At 39.3% G+C, this 14,998-nt stretch overlaps 1 protein-coding gene across 3 annotated transcripts in view; it reads left to right on the top strand.

Annotated features, from left to right (window-relative positions):
* The window catches only part of Stat4 (signal transducer and activator of transcription 4), a 91,521-nt gene extending 85,282 nt beyond the window's left edge, over positions 1 to 6,239 (top strand). For all 3 annotated transcript variants that reach the window (XM_047547120.1, XM_047547118.1, XM_047547119.1), the window contains 7 exons: positions 987 to 1,036; positions 1,269 to 1,363; positions 1,653 to 1,789; positions 2,113 to 2,304; positions 4,423 to 4,489; positions 4,848 to 4,956; positions 5,995 to 6,239. In XM_047547120.1, the coding sequence (XP_047403076.1) occupies positions 987 to 1,036; positions 1,269 to 1,363; positions 1,653 to 1,789; positions 2,113 to 2,304; positions 4,423 to 4,489; positions 4,848 to 4,956; positions 5,995 to 6,021 (677 nt within the window). In that variant the 3' untranslated portion in view covers positions 6,022 to 6,239. The remainder of the gene's footprint in view (positions 1 to 986; positions 1,037 to 1,268; positions 1,364 to 1,652; positions 1,790 to 2,112; positions 2,305 to 4,422; positions 4,490 to 4,847; positions 4,957 to 5,994) is intronic.
* Positions 6,240 to 14,998: the final 8,759 nt, after the last annotated feature.

Raw genomic sequence — 14,998 nt, 5'->3', positions numbered from 1 at the left:
GTTTGCAAAATAGCCTCATTGGTACTACATGTACTGATTATAGTCTGAGCTTTGTCTAAAAGAATTTTAAAAGATATCTGTACTCTGACAAGTCAGGAATGAACACATTTAGCACCAAAAAAGAATTCAAATTGGATCTGTATGACTTTCTAGTTAAAGAAGGGCCAAAAAAGGCACAGATATAGCAGCAAATTTAAGTTTGACATGTGATCCAGGATTGTTTGCCATTTGCATCCATTATCTTATCAACAGGGATTTAAATAAATCACGACTTTGGGTAATATTACAAAATATATTTAATGCAAATATATTTTTGGATCCTTATTTAATTCTTAAACAGCGATACTACTAGGCATTCAATAAATATTTGCTAATGAGTAAATAAATCTTTTAAGTGTATAGTACATTGACTACATCCTTTCAGTTCTTTATCAAAGTATCTGTAAGTATAATTTCCTTAAAAATTTAGGTAGGAAGTGGCATGATTTCACTGCTCTGGATCAAAATAACTGATGGTTGCCTATTACCTTGTGGATTTCTAGACTGTTCTTTTCATCTTAATAGGCTAGATTCCTGGTAACCTGGCTACATCTAATTTATGTAAATCTATTTCATAAGGTTCATTCACTGCACTGGGCTGCTCTTCCTGTCTTCACTCTGAGCCATGTTCATGACCACCATGCCTTGACCTACATTATTCTCGCTCCCTGGAGTGGCTTCCTTCCTTCCCTCTGATGATTGATATCCTACCCATTCATGGAAATCCCTAAACCCATTGTTAGCTCCTCCATCAGAAAGCTTTTTTTCCTAAATGATGAATTTCTTAGGAGCAAGGGTGACATTTATACCATACCTAACTGTAAAGTGTAAAATCATCGCAGATGTTGAAGAAAGGTTAAAAGAGGGAGAAACATCTAAATTGAGCGCAAAATAGAAGAGTCTCATTTGTTTAATTTTTTAAAATCTTATTTTTTTCTTCGTTTTAGTCCAATCTAGCTACAGTGATGGTCACCTCACCTGGGCCAAGTTCTGCAAGGTACAAACAGGGCATGGGGAACATCATTTAGATACTTATTTTTTGTTTTTTGTTTTTTTAAAGTAATGCTCTTCTCTAAGCCTCCATATCATTACCTTTGGTTTTGAAGATTTTTGCTATAGAATTTTTTTTAAAAAAGGAGGTGTTGTCCAGTTTAAATAAAACTTGAATTATTATATCGATGTTACTGCTTAAATAATCATTGTCCTAATGTGCTTATTTATTTTAATAGGAACACTTACCTGGTAAATCATTTACCTTTTGGACATGGCTTGAAGCCATTCTGGACCTGATTAAGAAACACATTCTTCCCCTTTGGATTGATGGGTGAGCTATGGGCTATGTTGTCCATATGAGTTAGGTTCTTTTTTCTGTTCTTTTTGGTTTTGTTTCCATTTCTTTTTCTTTTAAGCATGTTTCATACCATATAAATAAAAATACTTGTAATTTCTTACCACCTTCAGAGAGTATTGGTATGTATATCTGTATATGAGTATCTCAGGTATAACTGATTTTGATTATACATAAACAGGTCTATTTATGTCTATTCTTTATGAATGAAATAAAAGCAAATGCTGTAATGACCAGATGAAACGATGCGTTCTTCTCTTTCCAGGTATGTCATGGGCTTCGTTAGCAAAGAAAAGGAACGGTTCCTGCTCAAGGACAAAATGCCTGGAACCTTTTTATTAAGATTCAGTGAAAGCCATCTTGGAGGGATAACTTTCACCTGGGTGGACCACTCTGAAAACGGTATGTACTCACTACAGTTTATTCATGTGAATTCAGTAATCTTGAGTTTGGTTATTGGGATTTCAGTTCCCAGAAGTGCATGGTATATTAATATGTTTATCAAATACTAATCAAGTTTGAACCTTGGTTGGTGCAGTTGTCCCAAACAGGATTCCATGAATTCTGAAGGTCTGTGTGGTCACACTCTATCGCATGAACAATCTCTACTGTCCCGATTGCAGAAGGCCTGTTGTATATTTCAACCATGAAGATAATGTGGGTAAGAGGAACAGTCACAACGAACATCTGCAGGAACCTGATTTCTCTGATCTCTGGTTTTTCAGGAGAAGTGCGATTCCACTCTGTAGAACCTTACAACAAAGGCCGGTTGTCTGCTCTGCCATTTGCTGACATCCTTCGAGACTACAAGGTTATTATGGCTGAAAACATTCCAGAAAACCCTCTAAAGTACCTATATCCTGACATTCCCAAAGACAAAGCCTTTGGTAAACACTACAGCTCCCAGCCATGCGAGGGTGAGGTTCTTTCTGTTTACTTTCTTCTTACAATTTTGGAAAATAACATCATATCAGAGCATAGTAAATGAAGTTCCTCTTTTTTGTTTACTTTGATCTTTGCAAGATCTAAGGGGCATATGGAAGTCAACGCTTTAGAAATGAAGTGGTACTTCAGGGATTCCTGGAGAGGGCCTGCTAGACTGTCTGACACTAGCAGAGTGATAACCAGTGGCTACAACCAGACTCTGCCCTTGTCATGGGGCCTCTCACAGCCTCTGTAGAGCTCAGGGTTTCTCCTTCATAAAACAGGAATGGTGCTAACTTCCCTTCTCTGACAGGAAAAGGAAAAGAAAGAGGAGGTAATGATTAAAAGCTTTTAAAAGTAAGGCAAGTCAGGTGTGGTGAGGCGTGCCTACAATCCCAGCGGCTCAGGAGGCTGAGGCAGGAGGATCGAAAATTCAAAGCCAGTCTCAGTAACTTAATGAGGCCCTGTGCAACTTAGCAAGACTCTGTCTCAAAATAAAACCAAAAAAGGGGGCTGGGAACGTGGATCAGTGGTAAAGTACCCCTGGGTTCAATCCCTGGTACGGCAAAATAAAAAGTAAGGCAAGTCTTTTGCAAAGGAACCCAAGGCTTTATACATTTTATGTTTTTCACCTTACTATAATCTTATAACACAGAGAGTCTTTGTTTGCCAGCAAGGGAACATGGGGGTCTGTGCTTCATCCTGCTCTTTCCTTAGTCTATCTTTCCTGGTAGTAGCTTAAGGGCCTAGAATAGTACCTGACCAAAACAGAGAGTCAGTAAATATTTACGGAATACATGAAAGAAAATTTACTGTCAGCTGTATAATTATAAGGCAAGTCCACCACTCTGCTTCTTTAATCAAAGTACAGCTGGTCCTCTGTAGCCATAAGTTTCTGCATCTGCAGATTCAACCAGCCAAGAATCAAAATTATATTTTTTAAAATTTCCTCCGTAATGGACATATGCAGACTTTTTCTTGTCATTGTTTCCCAAACAATAAGGTATAACACCTATTTAAATAGTTCTATATTGCATTAGGTGTTATAAGCAATCTAAAAATGATTTAAATTAAATTATATGGGAAGATGTGTGTAGGTTATATACCTATACCATACAACTTTACATAAAGGACTTGAGCATCCAAGGTTTTTGTTGTCTTCTGGGATTCCTAGAACCAATCCTTCACAGATACCAGGGATAATTGCATATACAATCTTTAAAATTCTTAGCCAGGTGCCTGGTGGCACACACCTGTAATCCCAGTGACTTGGGAGGCTGAGGCAGGAGGATCTCTAGTTCAAACCCAAACTCAGCAACTTAGTGAGGACCTAAGCAACTCAGGGAGACACCCTGTCTCTAATAAGACATAAAAAAGGAAAGTGAAAATTTTCAGCAATAGTGACTAAATCTCTGCACATTATCTTGTGGGAAATCCTACAGTAGTCCCTCACAGTTAGTGACTTTCTGACACCTGACTTCATCCTCTCTGAAACAAACAACAACAAAAACACATAGAAGAAAACAAAACCAAAAAAAGTGTGGTTTTTATGTGACATTCTACATAAAATAGAATAAAATACAAATGTCGTTTCAACAAATTACAGTTGGAAAATTAGACCAAGTTCAACTTCAACAAGTTTCCAAGGTAAAGCTTGCACACCGCTGTTCCAACAGTATTCATAATAGTACAGTACAGTGTCACTTTTAGGGATGGTGAGGTTGGTCCCTCCAACACTTGTGTAATAATGTTATGGTTGGTGCCAATTCATGAGAATTGGATTGATATGAACCCCTTAATATGTGAATAAGTCAGATCTTATAATGAAACTTAAATGCAACATAGAAGACAGGCAATAGAGTTGATTCTCAACTTTTCTCACACATTTTAGAGACATTACTATGTAAAGGCCTTCTAAGAGACTTGCTTTTCTCTTCTTGTACATTGTATGTTTATCTAGAGGCTGTTCCTTCTATTCAACTAAATTTTTGTGAGTCATTACTGCATTCTCCTTTTTCCTTTTAGCATTGTTGATATTTTTTCTAGTCTTTTTTTTTCTAATTTTGTCAATGATGTTAATGTTTCCCCAACATTATGCCTTTCTTTTCCAGTTTCAAGACCAACAGAGAGGGGAGACAAAGGTTATGTTCCTTCAGTTTTTATACCAATTTCAACAATGTGAGTAATATTAGTCACATGTAAAATATTTATTATTGAATTAATTTTAAAAAAGCTTTCCTACAAAAGATTTAAGGGTAGAGCAGAGTACATATAACTGAGAATAAAACATTTTAATGTCCAATAAAGCATTTTATGATTCATTTCTTTTAACATAAAGCTAGTCTTCAGAGGGCACTTATGTAGTCTATAATGACTAGAATTATGAAGCTACCCTTTTATATGCCATATATCCCACAGCAGATTGAAAGTTCAATGTCACAAACAGATGAAGCTCTAGAAATGAGTCTCAGATGGAGAACATCACCATGGCTTTTGTGTTCTAATCCATGTAATGCTGACCTGTTATCTCTTTAAGCCGAAGTGATTCAACTGAGCCACAGTCTCCATCGGACCTTCTTCCCATGTCTCCAAGCGTATATGCAGTGCTGAGAGAAAACCTGAGTCCCACAACCATTGAAACTGCAGTATGTTCCCTTTTCCATTCCTGGTCCAGGGCATTTCCAATGGAGCAAAGGTGGGGTGTGACTCAAAGGGACTACATACTGCCTGGGCGGGGAGAAAACACACTAGTACAAATTCATGAGCATAACACAAGGGGTGTCTGTGTGGTCCTGTGTGTGGCTAATGTTAAGCTGTTGAAGGCAGACACCTGAGCTTACTAGGACTACTTTGAGTCCTTTCCATTAGAACCACCGAGGGTAAAATATTCCTATACACCATTCCAGGGCACTGTCTGCTGTGGTCATTGACCCCAACAGTCCCCAATTCTCTCTTCACTATATCCAACAACATATATTACTCAATATTTATAAGCCTGATTTAATATCTGTGTTAACCATTTAAGCAGCACAAATTCAAATTCTTCTTGGTTGTTGCTTGCATTACTAGTTCCTGGAGACTCTCAAATAGTCTGTGAATTACCCATTAATAGCATCATACTAATATTCTTCTTTTGGAGAATTTGGGTCATAATCTGTAATGCCAGGATGCTACTCAGGATGTATTCTATTTGTTTTTATTCCCATTCATCCAGGGGTTCAAAACTTTAATTACATGAAATTGAACATAAATCAGAATCTTGGAGGGACTCTGAATCATAAGACATTTGTAGCTGGTTATAAATCAAGTGGTATTCAGTCTTTCTTTTGAAGATTTCTAGGGATGGAAAACCCACTCTCTCCATTGGTAGCTTATTCCAATGTTGGTGTCCTTGACTCACTAAGTGTTTCTTGTCTAACTGAACCTTCACTATTTTTCACACCCATTTCCTCATTGCATCTTTAGTGTGATGAATGGAGCCTCTTCTCAACATGGTCTTTAATCTACACGAAAGGTGCCTTTTATTTCCAACTGATCGACCACAAATATTTTTGTGAATACTTAGCAGGAAATGGTAGAAAGATTATATTTAGTAAACACAAGGATGCTTATCTACCCCCACCAAGAGTGCTTTATCTGCAAAACATTAGTTTGCTCACCAAGCATTTAATTTTCAATTTCAGATGAAATCTCCTTATTCTGCTGAATGACAGCATAAAATCTGACAGCCCAAAGAAGGAAGCAAATGAAAAAGTTCAAAGACATTTCTTCACTAAAGACCACATCTAATTTCTTCAGCCTTGTAAATACCGGTTTTTAGGAAATGGTAGAAGTCTGAAGCTCCTCTCTCTCTGGCATCACAACCACAACTGGGAATATTGTGACTGAAATGCTAAAAACCAAAACTTCAGATAAACTTGCAAGATAAGACAACTGTATTGTCTTATGTGTGTGTGTGTGTGTGTTTTTTTTTTTTTTTTACTTCTGATTTTGTTTTTCAGGGGTTACTTATGATTTTGGTTCTAGAAGGCATAAGTGTTAAATTTTCAGGGTAGATTAAGAATAACGAAGTCATACCTACATTAATCAAAACCAGCAGGAAGCCCTCAGGGAAAAAATCAAATAGAATCATCACAGTAGATCCAAGATGGAATATAAAGATGAGGTATTAACAGCACCAGTTTGCAGGAACCCCAGGTGTGAATGATAAAGCATCTTGATTGCCATGTGGACATTTTCCATATGGGGTTCACAGCTATTAGTGTCACAGCCAGAGCTACTTCTCTTATTAGGGATCCACAGTCATCCTTGGGTAAATTGTGCTGATATTACAAGTATTGAAAGCAGACAACATGGATAAAAATCTCAAGGAATGAAGAACAGGAAAATAATCCTGGCTTTGGGTGACTGATTTCATTCATGGGTTGCACATTCTAGAAAAGGTTGGAATAGAAATGGGTTCTATGATCCTTTCCAGTTTTACCATCCTCTGGTCCCATGAATTTAACCTGAGACTAGAAAGGATAAGAAGTGCCATTCCTTTGGTTTTCCCTGGTGTGGAGGGAAAGGGAGGTGCTTTACTGGATGGCAGTGCGTGACTATGAGCTACAGGTCTATTCTGGTTCTTGTCTCACCATAACTGGATGCTTAATGATGCCACTGTCCAGTCGCTGCCCTTAGTGATAGTGAGGGGTCCCCTAAGCCCAAGACCTGGAGAGTTCTCTATGTCTGCTGAGCCCTATGGAAACTGCTGAGCCAGGTGAGAAAGTTTTACTACCAAAGCATCTGCCACGACTAACTGCAGAATAATTTCAAGGCTGTTCCCCAATATGAGCCCTGACTTCAGTCAGAGATAACTCCCCCTCTGTAAGGCTCCACTCTATTCCTTCCACTCGTCTCCTGCCCTCCAGGCAAACCAAACAGGCAGAGGCTTGTGTTTGATGTGAAAAAATTCAAACAGGAAAAGAGGTTTTACTATAATTTGCCTTTTCCCTTAATGAGATTCAGTCTCTTATCCTTTATACCCATACACACGTGCCCAACTGGATTCCAGATTGTTATTAAGGGATGAACTCTACCCCCACCCCTAGGCTGCTTCCCTTACTCCTTTGCAAGCTCCGGAGAGAACTCTTAGGGCTAAGGTGTCTGATGACATCTTTCTCAGGGTGCGTTCTCCCAGTCCCTTCTTCCCTCCGCAGACCCACTTTCCTGAAATTTCCTGAGACATATATGTTCAACTGGCAGCAAAAATAAAGGAAATAACTTAAAACTGGACATGATTATTAAAGTTTTATCTTCAAAGAGGTAATTTCCTATCAGGAAGTGCTCAAACAATTGGATTTAGATATTTTTAAAAAAGGTTGTAGAAGTTTCTCATTCCTGGAATTTTTCAAAAGAACTGTGGATCTCACCTACTCAAGAAATTTTCAAAGCTTGTCAATAGTGTCTGGTGACAGAATGTCACTGTTTCCTATGTAATCATAGTCATCAGTGTTCGTTATTTGCAGGTAGAAAACACAAGGAATTTGATAGTTTGCTTGATATAATGAGGCAGAGCCCACATTATGTGAATTCAACAAGTAGCTAGATCCAGAAAATCAAATGTTCTTGACCCCAGGGTAAAGAATTATTACCCAAGAGTGTGAGTCTTGCACTCCAGAAATCATATTTGTAGAGGTAATGGGATATAGTCAGGGGGCTTCTGGGGATATATTTAGTCTAAGATAAGATGTGCCACATCCTCTGGAAGTGCAGTGGGAAGAGAATTTATTTCTTCCAAATCCTACCCCAGAATATTTTTTCTGCCAACTATGACTTAGGTCAGATGAAAGAACCTTAGATCAGAGGGCTTCACAGAAATTCATCTCTCACAGTCCTAGAGGCTGAAAATCCAAGATCAGATGTCAGCAAGGTCCAGTTCTGGTGAGAGTCTCTTCCAGGAAGCAGACAATTAACTTACCATCTCATGGTTGTCTCACACAGCAGAGAGCTAAAGAACTAGGTTTCTTTTATAAGGACATTAATCCCAGCCTCAAGGGCTCATGCCTGTGACTTAATCATCTAATCATCACTTTGGAGGTTAGGATTTCACCATATGAACTTGGGGGAGACACAAACATTCAGTCCATAATAAGCTAGCAACAAATAAGCAAAGTTTAAGGAAATAAAACATTTAGTTTTGAAATACTAATCACATTTTCACTTCTCCCTGCACTCATCCCAGGCCAATCACAGCTATATATTTTGTTAATCCCATTTTGAATTCTTTTTAACATAAAGAATCATTTGAACCTATTTTAGTAAATGTCAGTGACTTTATCTAGAATAAATACTGAGAGATGGCAGCTGGCCAGTGTATTTCCTCCAAGTCTAAGGTGGTAGGGAGCATCCGCACTCTCGCCCCAAGAACCAGAAAGAACATTCTCCTAGCAACCAAGAGAGTTTTTGTTACCTCACACAGTTCAGGGGGCGTATGTACTCCCTGCAGTAGAAGGTGCACAATAAAGGGTCAAGTCATCCTAGGGCTTTGCCCTAGCAGCAGACCCTAGACTTGGCCAACTGGCTTTTGTGCACACATCCTCCAGTTTCAGACACAGAGTAAAAACCTTTTTCAAACTGACCATGAACATTTATTGATTTGACTGATTGCATTTTTTTAAAGTTTGGATTATCAGTGTAATTTACAATGAAATTCACCCTTGTTCATCACATCAGTCTATGAATTCTAGCAATCCATACAGTTTCACAACCACCACTGTAAGACATATGAGTATTTCTATCAGCATCCTCACAATGAGGATGCAATAAAAACGTAGTGGAGGACATTCTCTGAAATCTCTTTGCAGTAAATACAATTCCATGTGGCTTCTTTTGTAGACAAAACACTTTGTTTAAAATAAATTGAATCATATCACTCCATGCTAGAAATTTCTGAATGGCTCCTGACACCCTACATTAGCAATTCTTTTATTCTTTATTCTTTTTTTTTTTTTTTTTTTTTTTTTGATACTGGAGAATTGAACCCAGGGTTTCTTAACTACTGAGCCACATCCTCAGCCCTCTTTTGTATTTTATTTCAGGATCTTACCAAGTTACTTAGGGCCTTGCTAAGTTGCCGAGGCTGGCTTTGAAATCAGGATCTTCTTGCCTCAGTCTCCCAAGCTGCTGGGATTACAGGCATGTGCCACCACGCCTGGCTACATTAGCAATTTTTACCTGGAGTATGTAGGTTCATAAATTTGAATGGTAATCATTAACAATTTTATTTCCACTAGCTTCTAACTGAAGTTTAGAATTTCTATCAATTTTGAATAAAGGCAGTGTTGCAGGTATCTCAAAATATTTATGCTAAGCACAATTTGAAAAGTGTATCAATCAGACTAGATCTTATTATTTAATGTCGCTAATAAGTGCTTATTTTATACTATGCTATAAAGGTGGTTTCAATGATTTTCATATATTGCAAAGTTGGTTTGTTACTGTATTTCAATGTTATTAGTTTCCTTCTTAATCTTATGCATTTTATTTAATAAAAAAATTACTTCTTCAGAGTTGATAGGTTTTATCAGACAACCAAAAGGGTCCATGGCATTAAAACAAACAAACAAAAAAAGATTTCCAGCTCTGGATAAAGATGATAAAGATCATAATTCTTAACAAATCTTTCCAAAGTCTCTCACTATTGAGTCACTAAGTCTTCAACTCTCATCATTTCTCCAGAAAGGCTTTTCATCCTCCAAAACTCAAGACACATAAGACCACCTGAACTACTTTCAGTTTCTTTGATGGTTCATGCTCTCTCACCTCTCTGTGCTGCAGTCAGTCTTTGAATTCTCCAACCCTATTGTTATCTACCCTCTCACCTGGACGGTATTTACCCACGCTGTAAGCTCTGGGGAGTTTCCTGCCAAATGCACACATGTGTGGGAAGAGCTGGGTCACACCGTGCCCTCCCCTCCATAACATCTTCTATCTCCCCCACTACAGTGCATGTCACTTTGTTTTCAATGCATGTCTTCATCAGACTCTAAGCAAGCTCTGCATGCACGGGGACCAACACAGCCTTGTTCACAGTCATATTCCTAAAGTCTAACACAATCTAGTCCTTAATTTTTATGAATGATTTTGTGTTGGAACACAACAGAGGACAATGGTAGGTTTCTTCCTTTCCTTTGTTCCTTGGTCTGCCTGTAAAAGCAGACTAGGATTCTATTTATAATGCCTCCCAACTCATGAGACAATCCCATTATACTTCATCATGAGTAACCACAAGTTTGCTTTTGACATAACACAGAGAGGATGTCCCCTCTATTTCACCTTACCTTAATTTCCCAGCTCTGTAGTAATGGTCCAGAATTATACTGTACTCTAGGTCACCTTAACTTTCCTTTGATTTAGGTATCCGCTCATGCATACCTAATATCCCTGACATCTGCCATCCACAGATGAACCATGTGCCCCTGAAATTACCCCTTAACTCCCCCTTCATTAAACTTATGGCTATCACTACTCCTGCCCCTGACAGAAGTCCTACACAACACTCCTACATCTGGCTTGACAGGCATCCCCACTAACATCTCACAGACTGTTACTGATGGAAAAAAATCTACAGGCATCTAACAAGGTTTCTACAGAAGAATGCCCCTGATTGTTGTTCTAGGGTTGACTTCCTTGAGGCAGTACACAGAAGGACTCCCACTTCTGGTTTCATCCTCTGCTGTTGCCTTCTTAAAATTCTCAGTGAGTTTTGGGTAAGAGGCCCCACGTTTTCATTTTTCCCTGGGCACTGCAAGTTATATAGCTAACCCAGTGTTTTTCTAACAGGGGAAAATAAACATTCATTTGTGTTGTGGGATTTATGTAAGCTGTACATGAGGGGTTGTGCAGACATGGGGTGCACAAGAGGCCGCATGATATGGGCCGTAAAGTAGGTCCTCTCACACCCTGGAGGTACTATTTTGGTGCCAAGTTCACCCTGAGAAGGTAGGACCCTTAAAAGTAGTTGAGCGGAACCTAAGGAACTTGGTCCCAGCTTCCCAGATTTGGTAACTCACAAAAATAGCAGGGAGAGCCCAAACTGTTTTTCCCTTGATCAGCCTAACTCGAAATCACTGTCCAGTGACTAAGCTCTTCCCCATTATACTTCTTTCACATTTCTGGTAAAATCACCATAACTGGGACTGGGGTTGTGACTCAGTGGTAGAGCACTCATGTAAGGCCCTGGGTTCGATCCTCAGCACCATATAAAAAAAAATAAATAAAGGTCTTGTGTCCACCTACTATATATATATGTGTATATACACACACACACATATACACATACACACACACACACACACACACATATATATACGGTGAGATATATATATCTCACCGTAACTGAGGTGGTGAAGGTGAAGACCCCAGGAAAGAAGAAAGCCCCTCGCAGATCTAGCGAATGGACGCTGTAGCAGTCAGACTCCACTCCTTCCCACGCCCTTATCTCTGGTTCAAGTCCAGCTGCCCAAGAAGGGTGCGGGTCAGAGCCTAAGTGTGACAAACTTTGACGTGCACACCGCGTAGACAGCAAAGTGAGGGAGGGCCTGGGGAAGACAAGGCGCAACTGGAATGTTCCAAGCACCTGGGGTAATGGAAAAACTCTCCTGGCTCTGGAGTTAAAGCACCCAACCAGCTCCACCTTTCGCTCTCCGGCTCCCGCGTGCGGCCGCCGACCCCGTCCCCGGGGCCAGCCCAGTGCAGCGGTCTACCTCCAGCACCAGAGTGCGGGTGGGTCAGCGGAAAGCCCCGGGCTGCGCCTGCGTCCTGCCGTGGCGACATCGACTTTCGGTTTCTTCTCAGCTCCGCTTCTTGTTCCCCGCCGGTTTCCCGGAAAGCACGTGGGGCGGCTCTTCTACGCTGTAGCGTCCCTCCCGCCGAAATGCCTCGGGTTGCATCGCGCAGCCCCGCCTCTCCCTCCGAGGGCTGGGTCCTGGCAGATCCGGGCTGCACCAGGGTTCTGAAAGCACCCGACTCTTCTGTCTGGGAGCGGGTTTTGACTACGAATGTAATAGTGCTCATTGTAGACATCTTTTTAAAAAATTACATAAACGTGATCCACCACCGAAGACATTAACATTTTAAAATATTTTCTCTCTCTTTCTGTTTCCATTTATTTACATTCCTATATGTTCTTATATTGGATGATGCTTTGTTTTCTGTACTTAACTTTATAAGTGGGTATTTTCTAATGTAATTAGTCTTAGAAAGCATAGCTTTTATAGTCTGTCATATGAATCGTGCCTTAATTTGTCAATTGAAAAATAAACCTATTGTTTTCTGATTTTTCCTTACTATAAATGAAGTTGCAATTAACAGCCTTTATGACACAATGTTCACCCATATCTGGTGATTTCCTTATAGTAGTTTTTCTGTAAGTCCAAGAATATTGTAAAAAATTATGAAAAATGATTGTTTTCGACAGTATTCTTCAATAGTATCTTGGATAATGTGCGACTTGCAATTAATGGAAAGAACATGGTTTGTTCATATGTGGTTATTTTCCTAAAAGTTTTCATGGCTTTCCTCAATATTGGGATGAAATAACATCATGTACATAGAAAAATATTGATCAAACTCTGATTTGTAGCCCAGCATTGTAATATCCTGCTATATGGGAGTTGTATGGACTTGTACTTACTAATTGGGAAGAAAACATACACCAAGACAACCAAGTGACTGTACAAAACTCAAATCCTGAGATCTAAAGGAATTTTAGAAATTTTTAATTTCAATTCCATTATGTTACATATGTACAAATAAAGCTTACACTGAGTCACATTTTCAGGGTGGCATAGTAGCAAAGCTTATGATTGGAAGGAAGGAAGGGTGAAGAGGCGTTGACCTGCATTTTTGGAAATTCCTATTGTTAGATATTTGAGTTATAATACTACAAACATTAGGAAAATATGGCTAAGATACAATATGGTAGCTGAGAGGAGAAAGTCTAAACATCTCATGTGAGTTTGTTCATCAGATTTGTAGCTACCATTTTGAAGTTGATAAAACAGATCAAGCCTGTAAACAAAGAGAACAAAGCTGGTAAACTTTTGATGAAAATATCATAAGGTCAGAAAGGATAAGGTGCTCCTTGAGGATGAGAGACCTTGAATCAGATGGGGATGGGCAATAAGCCTGTTGCACTTGAGAAGTTTTGTTTTTGAATGTCACTGTAGGATATTCTGCTTCCCCCTATCTCTGTGAGTGATCTGATACATAATATATATTGTTACAAAACAAAACCAAAACCAACTATTCCCAAAACTTAGCAAGGTAAAAAACTATTTATCATTGCTTGGGAATATAGAGTGGTAGGACAGTTTTGGTTCACTGGATCAGGGCCATCTGATCTTGCCTGGGCTCTTACGTCTGAGGCCAAAGCTTAGATGACTGCACCCGCACTACTGAGACCACATAGTTTCTCATCCTGCACAAGACTCACCTAACTTGTCATGGAGGCTGGGCAGGGCTCTGAGAGTAGGCAAGTTTAGGCTCAAAAAAAAAAAACACAAGGTCACCTGCTGCATAATATTGGTCAAAGCAAGTCACAAGCCAGTCCAGATTCAGTGGTTGAGGAAATAGTCCCTAACTTTTGCTGGAAGGAACTAGAGTCACATTACAAAGGAGGGCCAATGACAGAGAAGAGAACACATGAGAATGATGTGGCTGATTGAAAATAAGTTACCAGGAGATCCTTTGTAATTGGGTTTAATGAGAATGATGTATCTAATGCTATCTTTTTGCCTTAGCCTGTAGACTTCATTGCATTCTATATTTCTAGCTATTACAAAATTTCTGTTATAAATTACTTTAAATGCTTTGTACAACAAGGCAGGTAAAACTAAGTAAATACATCTGGGTAACTGGACTATAGAGCAAGGAGTGAATAAAGAACAGGAGAGGCACTGCCTTCTTTCTCCAAGCAAAAATAAATTTCCTCTAAATGGGAGGCCTGGAATGGTTTCTGAGTCTTTCTACTGTGAATTTATGAGTTACTGCCGTGTCTTCCTAGATACTTACTGTGGTCTTTAGACTCCTGACCATCCTCAACTATCATTTGACTACACACCAGCTCAGGGATGGCTAATCATAAATTTCATCTTACTGTTTGTTTCTGACTGATTACAAGTGACAAGGATAACTCTTGTTTGTTGCCTTTTTCTTTTAAATCCAATGCAAGTTGTTGCATTTATTGTTCTGATTTTGGTCCAATTGTTTTTGACCCAGTAGAATTCTAGCCTATTAAGATAATTTAGAATGTTCATTTTGTCATCAGTGCAGAAGTTAATTTCACCAGGAAAGGAAAGAATCTCAGTTAAACACATTTGCAAAAACCCACACTTCTCATTCTTGGGCCTATAGGTCAGCTGCAGTCATTCTGCTCCAGGAGGCAGGTTTAAGGGAATTCATGCACATCTTCTTCCATCTTCAGGCAAAGGAAGCAACAACTACCTAAGGCATGCTGTCTCCTGGCACAGGGAAAGAGCACACAAGGACAACATGAGAACAACACACAAGGTTTCAGGTCATATCATATGATGTGTATATGAAAACTGCTATCTATCCTTTAGCCAGAGCAAGCCGCACAACCAAAGCCAGAGTCAGGGCATGAAAATGAATACTCTACCTTCAGTGAACCTATGACAAGGGTAG

Source organism: Sciurus carolinensis, chromosome 3 (genome assembly GCF_902686445.1).
Source record: "Sciurus carolinensis chromosome 3, mSciCar1.2, whole genome shotgun sequence".
In the NCBI taxonomy this organism is placed as follows: domain Eukaryota; kingdom Metazoa; phylum Chordata; class Mammalia; order Rodentia; family Sciuridae; genus Sciurus; species Sciurus carolinensis.
This window is presented reverse-complemented; position numbering and strand designations above follow the sequence as displayed.